This window comes from Ursus americanus, chromosome 2 (assembly GCF_024610735.1).
Source record: "Ursus americanus isolate L20-20 chromosome 2, mUrsAme1.1.p, whole genome shotgun sequence".
In the NCBI taxonomy this organism is placed as follows: Eukaryota; Metazoa; Chordata; class Mammalia; order Carnivora; family Ursidae; genus Ursus; species Ursus americanus.
In genome coordinates this window covers 80,055,422-80,071,432 of record NC_142128.1, presented here as the reverse complement: position 1 = coordinate 80,071,432, position 16,011 = coordinate 80,055,422, and the positions used below count along the sequence as shown (strand labels likewise).

The 16,011-nt window shown below is 44.1% G+C and overlaps 1 protein-coding gene across 4 annotated transcripts in view; it reads right to left on the bottom strand.

The window, feature by feature from the left end:
• The window catches only part of KCNK2 (potassium two pore domain channel subfamily K member 2), a 136,523-nt gene extending 121,416 nt beyond the window's left edge, over window positions 1-15,107 (bottom strand). For 2 of the 4 annotated variants that reach the window (XM_045771996.2, XM_045771997.2), the window contains exons 1-2: window positions 14,741-15,103; window positions 11,462-11,772 (exon numbers count right to left, since the gene is read on the bottom strand). In XM_045771996.2, the coding sequence (XP_045627952.1) occupies window positions 11,462-11,772; window positions 14,741-14,786 (357 nt within the window). In that variant the 5' untranslated portion in view covers window positions 14,787-15,103. Of the gene's footprint in view, window positions 1-11,461; window positions 11,773-14,740 lie in introns of all 4 variants that reach the window. The other 2 variants (XM_087858159.1, XM_045771998.2) reach the window with 2 other exon arrangements.
• Window positions 15,108-16,011: the final 904 nt, after the last annotated feature.

Sequence of the window (16,011 nt, the reverse complement as noted above, 5' to 3'; positions counted from 1 at the left end):
TAGATGAATACATAAATATTTCTGAGTAAGGGTTCAGAAAAAGAACTCGGAATGTCCAGTGTGTGGCCAAATGTCCAAAAAAAAAAAAAAATCAGATTCAGAAAACTATGTCACAGATCGATTCTTTTTTTTTCTTATATGAATGATAAGCTATTTTGTCCCATGATGAAATGTAACTTTGTCGTACAAAATTTTGTTTTGCGACGGCTGGGAATAATGATCTCTATTTTTGTCCTGCATTCAATGAGTTGTGCATGGACCAGGAAAAATGGAAAACAGCAGCAGCCTACCTCCCCGTTGGAGAAGCAAGAGTAAATCAAGTGTGCTGAGAAACGGTCATCAGCCCCTAGTGCAACAGGAATGTCAGGACCACACCCAGGAATATTTACATTCTCTTATGGACTATTACGCAATTAACACTGTAAATTTTATTTTACCTAAAAGAAGCACAATCTCCAAAGCAAGCTCTAACGTCAAGGGTCAGAAGACTTCTGCCATATTCACTAGCTTCTTTGCTCAAGAAATACCTAGGTCCTGATCATTTTACATGCTGTATGAAAATACGCTGCCCATTAAAGATCCCAGTTTGTAAGCATTTCCATGCTGCCCATTAAAGATCCCAGTTTGTAAGCATTTCCATGCTGCCCATTAATGATCCCAGTTTGTAAGCATTTCCACGACCAGTTAAAAAAGGTTTTAATACTTTTTAAGGAAAATAAGACCTTCCCTTTATTCCCCATGCAAAATAAAATGTAAGAACTCTAAATCCATGCAATAACTCTGCTTCTCCTTTCTAGTTCATATGGGTTCGCCCTGCTTGAAAATCTGTTCGTGAATCCTGACCACATTGTCACCCTGCTGGGAACACACACAGCCCCACAGATCCACATTGTGGTGACTCTTGGGTTAACACAAAACCTCCCTGAAAAGTCCCCTTCCAATCTGGAGGAGAAGTGAGGTATCTCTGCTCTCGGGGTTAACACCAAAATATCTAAATGGACACAAACCAGTGCTTTTTTACCTATAAATTCCAGAATCCAATTCCCTGGTACCATTAATATCACCCTGGTGCTGAAAGCATTTCGTATCCAAGGAAAGAGGAGTTCAGTCCATTGTATCTGTCACTTAGATCAAATATTTTCTAACCACCTCTATAGTATATGAATAATAGTGACAGGAAAGGAGACTTTTTCATTTGCCCAAAAGGAACACATCCTGTTTTAGCAATTACGAGTTTCTGATGAATCCCCATATTCCTCTAAGTGAGTTTTAGCAAAATAAGAACAGATGCATCCCTGTAAAAAAAGGAACTTTACAATAGTCAAGAAACTATGCTGGGAACCTAAAAATAGAAAATTTAAGAATTAAAAGCTCTTTTCCCTGCAATGTGCATCAATGTAAGCCATGTGATCATGTGATGGTGTCTATGGAGATTCATCTCCTTTTTCACAGTCCTGACATCCATTGCTTTACTTATTTCTCAAAGCTCCCTTCACTGCTTCATCACCAGAGAACACATATTTTACAAGCATCTGGGAAATTCCTTAGATACCCCTAAAAGGAATATATACTTTTTAACTTAACAGTCTTTAAATATTGGCATTTTCACTCAACATGATTATAGACTGAAGACACGCTGATTAGAGCTCTCTCACATATAACAATAAATTCTAAATAAACTAGCATTTTCCGAGAAAAACTAAAGGCAATATGAAGTGAAAGCAATAAAGGAGACTTCTGAATTACATTTGGCAAGCTAACTGATCATAGGGGGAAAATACAGCCATTCATAGAGAAAGTATGTTTCACCAGCCAAATAGGTATTGTAGGAGGGTACATAAAAACATAAGAAAAATGAATTCATGAAATGTTAAGTAGTCATAAAAAGATTATCTACTGAAGACTGATAAAAATTAATCCATTATATAAAATTGTTTGGTTACAGGGGCGCCTGAGTGGCTCAGTCGATTAAGTGTACGACTCTTGCTTTTGGCTCAGGTCATGATCTCAAGGGTGTAGGATCAAGCCCTGCATCAGGCTCCAGGCTCAGTGTGGAGTCTGCTGGAGATTCTTTCTCTCCCTCTAGCCCTGCCCCTCCCCCGGCTCACACACACACACACACACACACACACACACACACACACTCTCTCTAAATAAATAAAATCTTTTAAAAAAATGTTTGGTTACAGATATTTAAAAAAAGGTTTTAAGACTTTTTAAAAATGTAGATTAAATAAATATATATTTAAGGGGATCAATATAAATCTAGGTATCTACTATGCAACGTTTTAACACTAAAAAGGAAAATAGCAAAGCATGGGAATACCATCACGATCCTGAAGACTGTGAAATGCCCAATGTTCAATTAAATTTTTAAAACCTCACAAGCCTGGGTGGAAAGGCATACAAAGTACAAATGAGGGTGGAGTTTCATCCTCATTAAGTGAAAACTAATGGATTTGGGAGAAAATAAACTAGGCTCCCCTTTTCAGATAATGTTTTCAATAACCTAGAAGAAGCCTCTGGAGCCCCTGGGACTCTGCCTGAAGACATCATCCAACAATGCCGACACAGAAAACACCAGCCATCACCACAGAGGTAACAATGAAACAGCGGGGAGGAAAAGGAAAACGAAAGAATTAGAACAGAAAGCCACTCTTGTGCTAAAGTATGATCCCTCCTTCTCTGGAATACTGCTCACCGCTCAAATCAGCACTTATCAAAGTTTTAACTGGGCAGAAAGCAGTTCAAAAAAAGAAAAGTAAAATAATCAAGGGGCCGCACTAAGTGCTAAGGAGGAGATTACAAAGCAAGACTATTAGGAAAGCAGAGACCCAAGACACACATCATGGCAGGTTATCAATGCCCGAGGAGCTGACTGAGAATGAATTCTACATGTGGTAGGGGATAAAAATAAGAAAGATAATGTCACCATCTTTAGAAGGGAATTACATGACTTAGTTCACAAAAATCACCAGGCAAATGGCCTAAAAATTTATAAAGGACATGATTTTATGAAAGATCAAAAGAAAAGAGAAACTTTATTGAGAAGCATGTATGACACATATCAAGAGAAGGTATAGGCTGAAACGTGGTCAAATTCAAGCAGTCCAGAGAAATGAGTTTATGAATATTAGATCCACGCCAGATTTTTCATAATGTCATGATGTCATTTATAAAGGGGAACTCTGGTACTGTTTTCAAATGTCCCTTGGTAGCATAGTTAAGGGCAGAAATACTGAGCTACATGAACTACTGTTTACTGTTCTTGATGTAGCAAGATATTCAAATGTTCATAAAAATAAAGGGAAGAGTAATAGCTGAAAGAGATTAAAAAATATCATCTCATTCTCTTACTGACCTATGTGGGTATTTAAACAATATCTAAAGTCAAGACTTGCAATATTCCTGAAGCATCCCCTACACAACAGTGAGCAAAAAATGGAGGCGGTAAGATGACACATATACGTGACCCTGCATGTAAAATTCTGTGTGGAAATACGTATGTGTGTATGTATGTGTACACACACACACACACACACACACACACACACACGAGAAGTCTTAGCCACTAGGTGAAGGGATTTCAGGTATTTGCTTTTTTCTTTGTACCTTCTTGTATTACTTGGATGTTGTATGGGACACTTGTTACATTTTGTTACATACTTGACACATTTTGTAAATGTCAGAAAGCAAGTAGAGGGTAAAAAGTCTTGTAATCCTACAAGCAGACATTAACTTGTTGTGTCCCCGCAACTATTTCCCTTTGTTCCTCCTCTTTCCGTCCCGATCCACCTCTTCCTTCCAGGTAAGAATTCTCCAGCTTGAAATCGCCTTCCCTGACTTACATCACCGTTCATGCCTCAGCACGACTAGCGCCCGCCCTACAAGTCTAAGCATAATATTTTAGTTGTTCGTTTGTGGCCTCATTATTGGGCTTTAGTTTTCTACAACTATATACTTTGCATTCACAACTACAGACCTGCTGCGCCTTCTGCTGCTGACCTCTGCTAGCAGGAGCCCAGAGCAAAAAGAGGCACGGGCAGCTCAAAATGCAGAGAGCGTGTCCTCCGCACACGGGTGAGAAATCTGATTTGCTTGGTAGGAATACAATAGGAGCCCGGGGTGAGAAAACACAACAAAATAATATAGTTTCTAGAGCAGTCTTTCGGTACAGGGGAGACACGCTCTAGAGTCACCTGAACAGCAGTCTGCCACTCTAATGCTTGCTATGCCACCCGGAGCATCTCACACTAAAAAGGCTAAAGAGGGACTTGAGTTAAACATTCTGTGCTTCAGTTTACCTACCTGCAAAAGGGAGAGGATGAAGCCTAACCTGCTTCCTGACCAAACAAGAGAGAATGTATATGGCAGGACTTCTAGAAAGATTCAGACTTGGACTAAAAATTCATTGGTTAGCTATTATCACTAGACACGGTGTTGCACACATTCCTATCTATGAGGAAGACACTGGAGATGGAGTCAAAAGAAAGAATCTGATCAAGGTGTCATTTTTGTCTCTTGCTGAACATTTCACAAATGTGAACCAAAAAAATATATATCGAAGAGATGTGGGAATTAAATAATATAATATACCCTAGAGTGTAAGACAGAGTACAAATCTATGATTGAATACAAACACGGTCTAAGAATGTTAAAGCCAGCATCATAATAGCTATTAACAGATCTATACTGGTCAAATTTCACTCTGATACTATTGGACGGAGCTTTACATTTGAGTCCTGTTTTTGGCTTAGACTAAATAAATCCTCAGTCAAAAAAAACTCTTCAGTGTCTTCCAATGTATATGGAGAGTACTTTCTCTCATTCTCAAACAACCATTGCAGCCATCAAATAATGTTCTGGCCATTGTTTTAAGTAATATTCCTTTTTAATCAAATGAGTTTGAGTAGTATTTTATTAATATACAGTACTCACATAGCACTTTTTCTTCCTTCCTTCCTTTTTTTTTTAAACCAGTATAAACTAGTTAATCTTCATATAGCCTTTGGAGATAAAATCATTTCCTGATCAGCTACTTAAATGCCTTATAAAAACCTAAGTATAATTAGGAAACAGTGTATAAAAATATTTCATTGTTATTTGATGGTTTTATATATGACACTTTGCAAATCAAGATAGCATGAACATATGGGCAGGAAGGGGAGGCAAACATAAGTTTGTTCGCTAAGACAGTAGTACGTGGGAGAGGCCTTGGGACCCTGGAAATGGACAAAGTTTTCTTAAGACTTCTGTAGCTCCCTTGGTACATAAGTCCCTCTTGCAATTCTCAAGATAGCACTCCTGAATAATCGTCACCATAAGAGCCCGGTCTTTTAAATGGCTCCTAAATAATCTGCTAAAATAATCCAACCTACTATGTTATCACACATCCAAGAAGTTTATATATTCTCTTATCTGCAGTGCTTTTTTCCAGAGATGAAGCCACAGGACAAGAAGCGTAAAGGCACTGATAAAAAAAGAAAGCACTTTTAGAAGTTTTCTGGACGACAAGTTATTGGCATCTCAAATTTAACATGGCTGTGCTGGCCAGAATTTGCCGAAGCTGTTTTGCCCAAGTCCCTGCACGGAACTGTCCCCTGGTAAAAGTGTGAGACACGTTGACCCAGAGTGTTGTTTTATAACCATGGCTGGTAGCATGTCTGCGAGGTTAGGACCAGCTTGTCACATTACTTATCGAGAACAGCATGATGGATGATTTGCACCTGGTCTTGGTGACACTCTCAGAAGAGCTCTGCCACTGAGGCTGGCTGCTGGGCAGGAACCTGCCTTTGTGACCAGCAGGGTGGCAGGAATCCCGGCCAAGACATCACCTTGAGCTCCCTGGTTCTGAGGGTACCACGCACACGTGGGTGACTCTGGATCTAAGAGAGAAGGATGTCCTGGCATGGCCTGGCAGAGGGAGGCCTAGGCTCTTATGCAGCCTTTGCCTATGATACACACCTTTATTGGGTGCTGTTGGTACATTTTATCATTTTCCTGCAACGGAGATCTGGAAGTCCTCTTATTTGGGGTCCTGTGAATCTTCTTCAGTAATTGAACCCTGTCTAACTGCCACTCTTAATGCAACGTCCCACACGAAGTGCCTGACATCATCCCCTCACCAGCGCCTCCTCTGCTCTTCCTCATGTCAAGGAAGTGGGAACTGTATTCTTTTAGTTGCTCAGGACAAACTTTTGGTGTTTTTCGTTGACTCCTCACCCTTGCACCACAAGTCTTGTCCATTGGTAAATCCCATTGGCTCTCCTTCTAAAATATTCCCCGACTCTGACCATGTCTCACAGCTCCCACGGTCACCACCTTGGTTCAAGCACCCCTTATCTATCGCCAGGATTATCACAACAGCCAAATAACCGGTTCCCCCTGTTTCTGTCTGCGACCACCTGCGGTGTCTTCTCAACTCAGCAGCCAGAGTGACCCTGGGGAAACAAGCCAGCACAGGACACTCGTCTGCACCTGAAAGCCAACTCCATACTCTAACTTACAAGGCCCTACGGGACTTGGCCCTTGTTACCTGCCTGATGTCATCTTCTACCACTCCCTCCTCGCATCCTTGCTGCTCCCGTCCCTGCCAGGGGTGCTTTCTCTTCAGGGAGGGCCTCTCTGATGCTGATCCCTCTGCCTCAGTGTTGTTCCCCAGACAGCCACCGGGCTACTTTCCTCACTCCCTTTACTTAAACGTCGCCTTATCAGTGAAGATTCCCCAGTGACCTTCTGTAAAATTAATCACCAATACCACCCAACATTTCCTATCCTTTTTCACTGCTTTATTTTTTTCTCCTGAGACTTGCCACTATCTAACATATCATCTTCCCTCAGTAGGATGGAACCTCTCCAAGGCCAAGAACTTTCATCTGTTTTATTCTCCACCGTATTTCTGTGCCTGGAACAATGCAGACAGCAGGAATTCAAGTCATAGTTTTGGATGAATGAATGATTATATAATTAATATAAAACAACGCTTTTGGTTTTGTTTTGAAAGTTCACTGGATTCTAGGAAGGCATGTAGTTCCAGGTATCCCCTGGAAAACAACCGGGTGTCCCAATGGCACATCCACCCCAGGCAGAGAACAGGCTCAGGAGAAAGCCCGCCTCCCTGGTATGGGTACAGTAGGCCCTGCTCTACTTTGTTAGACATGCTGATGCCCCTGCACCTTCAGTTCCTGGACCACATCATGCTCCTTCTGCCTAGAACATCTGCTGATCCCCTTGCCTGCCCCCTCCCCGAATATTCTGATTCCACACTTAACATCCAGTCTCCCTTTAACCTATTCTCTGTGTCTTCCTATCTCTCATTAAATGGTTCCTTTCTTTCTCAGTAGTCTAGCTCCAATCTCTAAGAACTTCTAGTAGCTGTGTGTTTTTTGAAGATTTTATTTATTTGAGAGAGAGAGAGCAAAAGAGAGCATGAGCAGGGGGGAGGGGTAGAGGGAGAAGTAGACTCCCTGCTGAGCAGGGAGACTGACATGGGCTCAATCCCAGGACCCTGAGAACATGACCTGAGCCCAAGGCAGAAGCTTAACCGGACTGAGCCCTCCAGGCGCCCCTGTAGCTGTGTTTATGATGGTCTTCTCTACTTGACCTTAAGGAGGGAGGGAGTGCCTGAAGCGGGGAGTCCCTGAAGATGTGTTTCCTGATCGCTTTACTTGCCTCAATACCCAGCACAAAGGTTAACACCCTCCACTAAACAAACGCCACTGAACAAAGGAATAAAAGCCAAACTGAGGAGGAAGAGCACAAAGAGAATATAATCCCCTCAGGAGGAGGACTCCAAAAATCTACACCTGACACCACATGACCTCATGCAAATGCGTCCGTTTTTTTCACCCAAAACAGACAGAATACCTTCCCTACCTACCTCACAGAGGGTATGTGGCTCAAATGAGAAAATAATTATTATCCATGTAGACATCATAGGTTTTCCCCTACCTTTTGAATCCCAGAACTGACTCAGCAAACATGGAAATAACTAGATTGACGACCAGATACATCCAGCGTGACCGTGCCTCTACTGGTTTACCACGTTCAAACAGGAGAAAACCAGGAAGTGCTCTCCAAAAAGAATATTAAACCCAGGTTACTGGGGTGCCTGGGCGGCTCAGTTGGCTAAGCATCTGCCTCTTGAGTTCAGCTCTGGTAATAATCTCAGGGTTACGAGATTGAGCCCAGCATTGGACTCTGAGCTGAGTGCGGAGCCTGCATTGGGATTTAATGAGTACAAGAGTAACTTAAATGTAATGGATGTCAAAAAGCAAAGTGTTCAAAATACTTTAGCCCTTTAGATTCCTTTGTCTTGATATCTCTTTCCCCACCTCAATCCTCCATCTTGCCTTGGACGGCTGACGTCATCACAGTGCTCAGAAGGAGAGCAGAGCTGGGACCATGTAACAGAAGAAGCACTTGCTCTCAGGAGCCTTAAGGCTCTGTTTTCTTCTCTTCCCCCCTCGCCTACCCCACCCTGTGACGCAAGCACAGCTTGTTATGAGGTTACCAGAATCCATCCAGAGGTGTAATTAATAACCTGGGGCCTGGGGCCAAATTAGATTAACTGTACCTGACCTTACAGTCTGACTACCCATTTCCTCCTCCTTCCCCACTCTTCATAAAAGGAATCCAGAAGTCCTTCTTTACCAACACTAGGACTGAACGTATCACTTCTCCAACTGGTTCCCCCTCTCAGCACTGAAAAACGCTAAACTCAGCCGAGACTCCTGGGAAGAACAGCAGATCAAGGTTCTGAACACCTGAACTCTCATCCTCATAATGCCGTCTGTCTGGTATAAGTCACTGGGACTGCTGTGTGTTGGCTCCCTAATCCTTAATGCTGTGATATCACTGCCTAATATACCTACTCATGAAGTTTTAAGAGATGATTACATGGGAAAATAAATGTGGGAAAAACACGTGCAAATTTACGAGAATCATACGAACGAAATATAATTCGAATATAAGATTACTGGCTCATTTGTCTTCCTCCCTATTTAAATACTGACCTTGATCCTTGAAGCCATGCCATTAAAGACATTTTTTTTTTTATCAGAAGAAACCTTATTCAAAGAGAGTAAGATAATTTATTAAAGCTGTGGGGTTATAAAGATGAGTGTTCGGTGCACTGGGTGTTATACGCAACTAATGAATCATTGAACTTTACATCAGAAACCAGGGATGTACTGTATGGTGACTAACATAATATAATAAAAAAACATTAAAGTAAAAAAAAAAGATGAGTGATAGGACAATAAATAAGAGACTTCTAAATAAGCACAAAAATACTTGAGATTTTTAAAAAGCAAACATTCTCATCAGCAGTGACTATTAATAAAGCTAAAACGGGGTGGAAAGAAAAAGATTAGGTCATTGTTGAGCTCTGTCTGTATCCATTACAAAAACAATAGAACGAAATGATCAGTCTCCACCTTCAGATCGTCTCCACCTGCCATGACCTTCAAGTTATTTTCACAGTTATGAATAAATCTAGGTAGTACTGAACAGTGGGACCATTTCCAAATTCACACCGGGTTTCTTCCAGCATTGTCTTGAAATTCCAGGCATTTCCTCCCCCCTGCCCCAAGCCCGCTATACCACTTAAGATGCTAAGAACGCTCCTGCCTGAATCAGATACTTCAACCCAATAAGGGGATGGCGTAGGGGTGGGGGAAAGAAAGCGAATACAAACAACAGCAAACAAACCTAACACTTTGTGGCATCCTAAATGCTTTATAGGGATTATCTCTTTACTCTTCACAGCCACCCTGTTGGATAGATATTCTTTCCGCATTCCATATAGATCACTGAAGGCTTAGAGAGCAAAATTACTTGTTCAGGATGACAACCTCTAGAAAAGTGTTCAACTGGAGTTCAAAACACATCCTATCTGATCCCAATGTTTAGGCTCTTATCACTACCGCACGCTACTTCCAAGACAACCTAGAGTTCTTCTTTTAAAACCCTAGGGAAATGGGAATTCTTTAAGATTTTTTAGTACCTCTTAGAACTCTGGCACAAAGACAAGAGCGAAATAAAAGTGGTCTTATGTAGGAACAGGCAAGGCAGTAGCTGGGACAACAATATCTGTTGGCAGGTTCACTGTCAATACTGAAAATATTGCCATCATCTAAAAATAGTAGAGAATTCAGTATATAAGTATCTGAGGAGTCTTTCAAAATGTAAGTCAAATAGTTGAGATGCAGCAGTGTCTGAATATGGTAGGAGCTAAATGAGTTAGAGAATGCTATCTTTGCTAGCTTTCAGTAAAACCTAAATATGGACTTGTGTGTGTAGTCTACAAATAGAGGGGGGCATGAAGGGCAGAGGTAGCGTTTGGGGTATCCATGGCAGAAGGGAAATAAGAGAGCAAAGCTCTCTGAATAGAAAACTGGATTAAGACCAGTAAGAATTTCCTCCCTCAATCTACTATTCTCATTCAAACGATGTGAAACCAAATATAAGATGAGGAAGAACCTGTTCAGATGACTCAGACAATTTTCAGTCCAATCTGACTTACACCACTTAAGAAAAGTAGGTTCTACAGGAAAATGAGTATCTGTACAATTAAACTGTTTTCCACAACCCGTCAGATCTCTCCTTGAAAGAACATTCTAGCGCTTTCTTCTGACCAGACTCTTGGTTTGACCACTGAATTGTTTTATGTAAAAGAAATCTACAACAAAAATACATCCATCTCCAAGGAGCCTAACTGAAACATTTAAATTATTTTGTGACTAACTTTTAAAACAAGGTATTTTCCATAAGCACACTGTTCCGCCATGATAGGGTACATGAAAACGAAATTATTTTTTAAAATTCAAAAACTCTATTTTTCTGTGTAATAATAAATTGCTTTTAGTTGGGGTTTAGAGAAGCAAGGATGAGTCATTTCTCTAGGCACCTAAAAATACAGTCATCAGAGGTAAACTTTGACTAGGTTAAAGAGGTGAGCTACGACTGGTTAATCATGAGGGCACCCATCTCAAGAGGGTCACACCACAAACACATCTCTTCTATCTTATGATGGTCCCTGGCCTGATTAAACCACTTTTCTGCCTTAGGTTTTCCTCTCACTTGCCACAGCAGTGCTTCTCAGTCGGCAATGATAATTGGATCACAAAAGCCTCCAGCAACGCAACCCCATGTCCACGCGTGTGCACTGGCAGTTCTAAGAGAGGGCAAAGAAAGACAAATCCGGGAGACAATGGGACAGAAGGAAGAGAAGAGGATAAGAAGGAACAGAAGGAAGGAGAAATGAAGGAGAAGAAAGGAGAGAAGAAGTAAGAAAAGAGGGAAGAAGTGCAGAAAGGAGACAAGTCAATGCTAAAGTGAAAGTGGAACAGGGCCCCCACAGGCACGCCATTGTGCTACGGGGAGCCTCCTCCTGCCTCCTGCCATTACTTTCTTTCCCCAGAGAGGAAGCAGGGTAACAACTCCTCTGTGCCATTATTACCTGGATGAGTTCGTCCAGCTCAGTCGAATTGACACAAGAGTGTTGGGAAATGAATGTCTGCTTCTGGATCACAATGGTGGTCCTCTGTGAAATCTCATGAGGCTGCTCCAATGCTTTGAACACGGTGGCTCCGATGACCAGATAGAGGACAACCACCAGGAAAATCGTGGAGACCGTCTTCCATTTCATAACATTAATGGTCGTGTCACTCTCCACCCGGGAAGCAAGCACTGTGGGTTTCGTGGAAAACGAGAGCCTCGGTTTGGAGTTCTGAGCGGTAGATTTAGGGTCCAACAAGTCAGGTGCCGCCACTGACAACAACAGAGAACGAAGGTTAGGCTGGAGAAGAGTAGAGGGGTAATGGCTGGGCTTCCTTAGGGGCTGAGCAAAGGCTGATTGAACACAGCTGCTCTCCTGGTGGAAGGTCTGGAACCAACCAGAGTGCTCCCACTAGCTCGCATCCAGGACCTTATACGTAGGTTCAAGGGAAAGGGGCTGGGTCTCAGCTCTCTGCTGCTATGGGGGTTCCAGACGGGAGGAAGAAAACAGGAGGTGGACCAAGAAACTTAAAAAAAAAAAAAAAAAAAAGAATAAAAGAATGCCTGAGGTCTTCCTAATTCATTTTTAAATTTACATCTATCTGTTCACCGTGCTACTCAACAAAGACTGAACTCCTAAGAGTTGATAGTACTATCTCATGAATACTCATGAAGAAGGTTCATGGATGATTCCTGTTCTCAAGAACTTAACCCTCTATACCACAAGGAACCAACATAAGGAATATTCTTTATTTTTATGGAAAAATTCATTGTAGTAAAGGGATTGCATTATAAGTGAATTTGTGATCCAAACATTGTTGCTCAAAGTAAAATATTAGTCATTTTCTGGTAAAACATGATGGTAAGTAAACCACTCAATTGCCCAATCATTTCTTTTTGCCTGCCCTCTAAAGAGGTTCATGATTGAACATTCTCTATATCTTGTTATACAATCTCTGAAAAAAACCAAAAGTATTGCTACCTTTTCTGGCACAACCATAGGTGCAGCCAAGACATGACAAGTTCCTCCCATTTCAACAGTGAACATTATCCAGGAAAAAAAGTAAAACCTTATCTTACACCTTAGACCCTCCGTGCTCTGTACAAAGCTAATTGCTCCATTAGAGTGGCTTTCTGTGTTCTCTTGCAAATTCCCATATACTCTGAGGTGACTGTAAACCCATTTATTATTTATCTCAGCTGTTCAAAAGTATCATTAATGGATTTCTTTTTAGAAAATACAAAGATACTAGACTTCCACCTGTTAAAGGGAAAATAAGCCATCTACTACAGAATGTTTGATTGGAAAGGCAACACTGAACCAAAAAGGTTAACAGAATAGCCAAGAAAAAGGACTTTAAAAAACCACCAACTCAACCAGAACAAAGAATTTAGAGTCCACAATTTTTACAGATATAAGTAAAATTACTCGGATATATAAACTACAGGTTTGATATAATAATAATCTAACCTAAAAGACACTTTAAGGTAAGTATATGAGAAATCCCAAATACCCTACAGGAACCTGAAATCACTTGAGGATAAGAAGAGAATGGAAAGTGTCGATTTTCACAGGGTTAGATACCCTGCCCTCCTGACTACCACTATGAGTTAAACGTAGGACCACCGGAGTTTGAGTTCAGAAAATAAATCATCAGTTGCCCATCACAGAGAAGTTTTGCAAACAAAGCTATTTGAAGCTGGAGACCTAACTAAGTAGTGTTTTACAGTGACGGCCGATAACGGAGGGCTCCTCAAACCAGCAAAGCCCCAAATGGCTTTGATTTTGAAGAGATGAAGTCAGAGCTCCAAGGAAGTAACTGTACCCAGGGCTCCAAGTGGAGGTTCCACATACAGATGGAATTGCTCGTTTCAGCGATTTCCAATGGTTCAACCTGCTGGATACAGGTGCATACACGTTTCTCTCCTGAGACACTCACCTGCTCAGAATAAAGCCACAAACCAGTAGACACCTTTGTCATGTAATCGTTATATAGGCAACTTTGCTCAAAATTAGCACTGGACATGTGTTTTAATGTTTTAATTAGAAAAACTTTTTTAATAGACATGCTGATAACAGCTGATATCACTGTCATCTGCTGGCTAGCTACGCCACCCCACCGCCAAGCTATTTAGTGTGTCTTGAGTGAAAAATAAAGGTCATAATCTAAAGTCAAGCCATCTTTGGAATAAAAATAACAGGAAATCCACATTATCTCTCTGAAGGAAGCTTTCCAAGCCTTTCCTTTCCAATTCTCTGTGCTCTCATTTTTCTGGTTTCTCACATCAGTGATTTCTAGTCTGTAGAAGTGGAAAACACCAAGACTGTTTACCTTGATGCATCCAAATCCCAATCCAAAATCCCAATGCCACCGAACACATTATAATTATATGCTTTTGGGGGAAAGGGACAGATACGTTTTTTTTAAAAGATTGTGTGTGTGTGTGTGTGTGTGTGTGTGTGTATTAAGCTAATTCATTTCCTGATGAAGTTTAATTCTTTTAAGCTAGTCTCTTATTTTTTTAATTAGCAGAAATACATATAAATGCACATTTGGCAGACAGAATGGAAGCAGTTGGTAAAATACCAAAATAAACAACAGCCTTTTCTCTCAATCTAACATGGGGAACCTCTGTATTTCCATCTCCACGTCGTTTGATGTATGATCAGGCAGAGACGCTCCTCAGAACAAGGAATCAAAGAGTCGTTCCTTGCACACACTGTCATCACCATCACTACCTCCCTCCTCTGCCTCCAGCACATCACAGTCTCCTCTTAATCCCGGTCTCCCAGCCTCACGCAGGTATGCCTTCTATGCTCCGGGCCGCAGCTCACGACTCAATAGCAAGAGAAACGAGCCTTTTTTCAGCACCACTGCCTGTCCCACCACGCAATGGGCAACAAGTGTGACCAGGGTCACCATGCGTCCTGCCGGTCGGCTGCTCCCAAGGGCTGACCCTCCTCCTCCTTCGGAAACTCCCCCAAGGTGTCCCAAACCCCCACCCGACGCAGATGCAAAAAGCCCCAGGCACCAGCGGGAGAGGGGGGAGCAGCAGCCAGCAGAGGAGCCCGGCATCGGTCTGCCTCCAAGGCGAGATTATGACCCAACACCTTGGACGGGAAACGAAGGTGGAGGACGTCCGCTTGCGGCCAGCGGGGCATTTGCAGCCCTCCCAGTCCAGGCAGGGGCGGGAAAGCGCGGGGCGGGAGGTTGGGGGGGGGGTCACCCGGGGGTCTCACCTCCTGCTCTATAGCCGGGTCTCTCCCGCGAGGCGCTGGGAAGCATGAGGCATGCAGCATTCAAAATGTTTTTTGAAAAAGACGGACTTGAAGCTTTTACAAACACGCCATTGTACTCACTTCTTATTCAGAGTCGGGCTGCGCGCTCCGAGCTGCACGGGCAGGCATTTTCCCCGGCTTTGTTTTACAAGGTGGGGAGAGCGGGGCTGGACGCGGGAGGGGGTGGGGGGGAGCGTGAGAAGAAACGAAATCGCGGGAAGGAGGGGACACCGGCGGGCTGGGCAGAGGGCGAGGCCGAGGCCAAGTTGGGCGCGGGCGCCGCCGCCCCCGCACGCGCCTGCGGCCGGGCCCGGGTCACCCGGAGAGCGCGGGCGACCCGGGTCCCGCGCCGGCCGGCAGCCGCCGCCGCCGCGCGCTCCGCCCCGGGTTCCGCGCTGGCCAGTCCCCCGCGCGCCGCGGCGCGGGGGCGGTCGGTGCAGCCCGAGCGGCCGTGCGCCCCGGCGTCTTTGTGCGCGAGCCTCGCTCTGCCCCTCTTCGCATGTCTTTGTGTGTCTCCCCCGGCAAAGCCCTCGGGCCCCGGGGGGCGGGGGGTGTGGCACGGGCTCGGCGCGCCGGGCGCCCTCCTGCCCGCAGCTCGGCCGCCCTCCGCCGCTCTCCCTGCCAGGCTCGCTGTTCTAGTCCCTCGCCCGCTCCTTTCCCTCGGTTCGGAACTCCCTCCCCCTCACCTCCTTCCCCCCCGCCCCGTCTCCCCGCCTGGGCTCGCCTCTCCTCACCCCCTCCTAGCCCAACCCGCACCGGCGTCGCCCCTGCCTTCTCGCGTGGGGGCACTGCCCTGGGGCTCACCTGCTGCCTCTTCTCCTCTCAGCCCCTTCCACTAGCACTGCCCCCTCCCCACATGCCCATTCTCGCTCTCTGGCGCACAGAGCTCCAACCTATCTCCTTCCAGGGCGGGGTGCGGGAAGGAGCTCTGGGGCGCGGGTCCCAGGACCCCTGCACGTGAGCATCTTCCGCTCCACTGGCCCACCCACCACCACCACCACCACCCGGGGTTGTACGAGAACTGCCCCCATGGGCGACCTGAGACCCCTGGAGTGGGGTCGATAATGGGGCTGCGGGCTTATTCCAGTCTACGCTTGGGGAGGTGTTGTCGAGTCACCAGCAACCCCCACCACACCCCACCTCCTTGGGTGCTTGACCTGGGCAGCCGAGCTCTGATCAACAGAAGGTTCTAAACCAGAAAGGATGGGGAAAGCACCGGGAGCTAGGGTGCA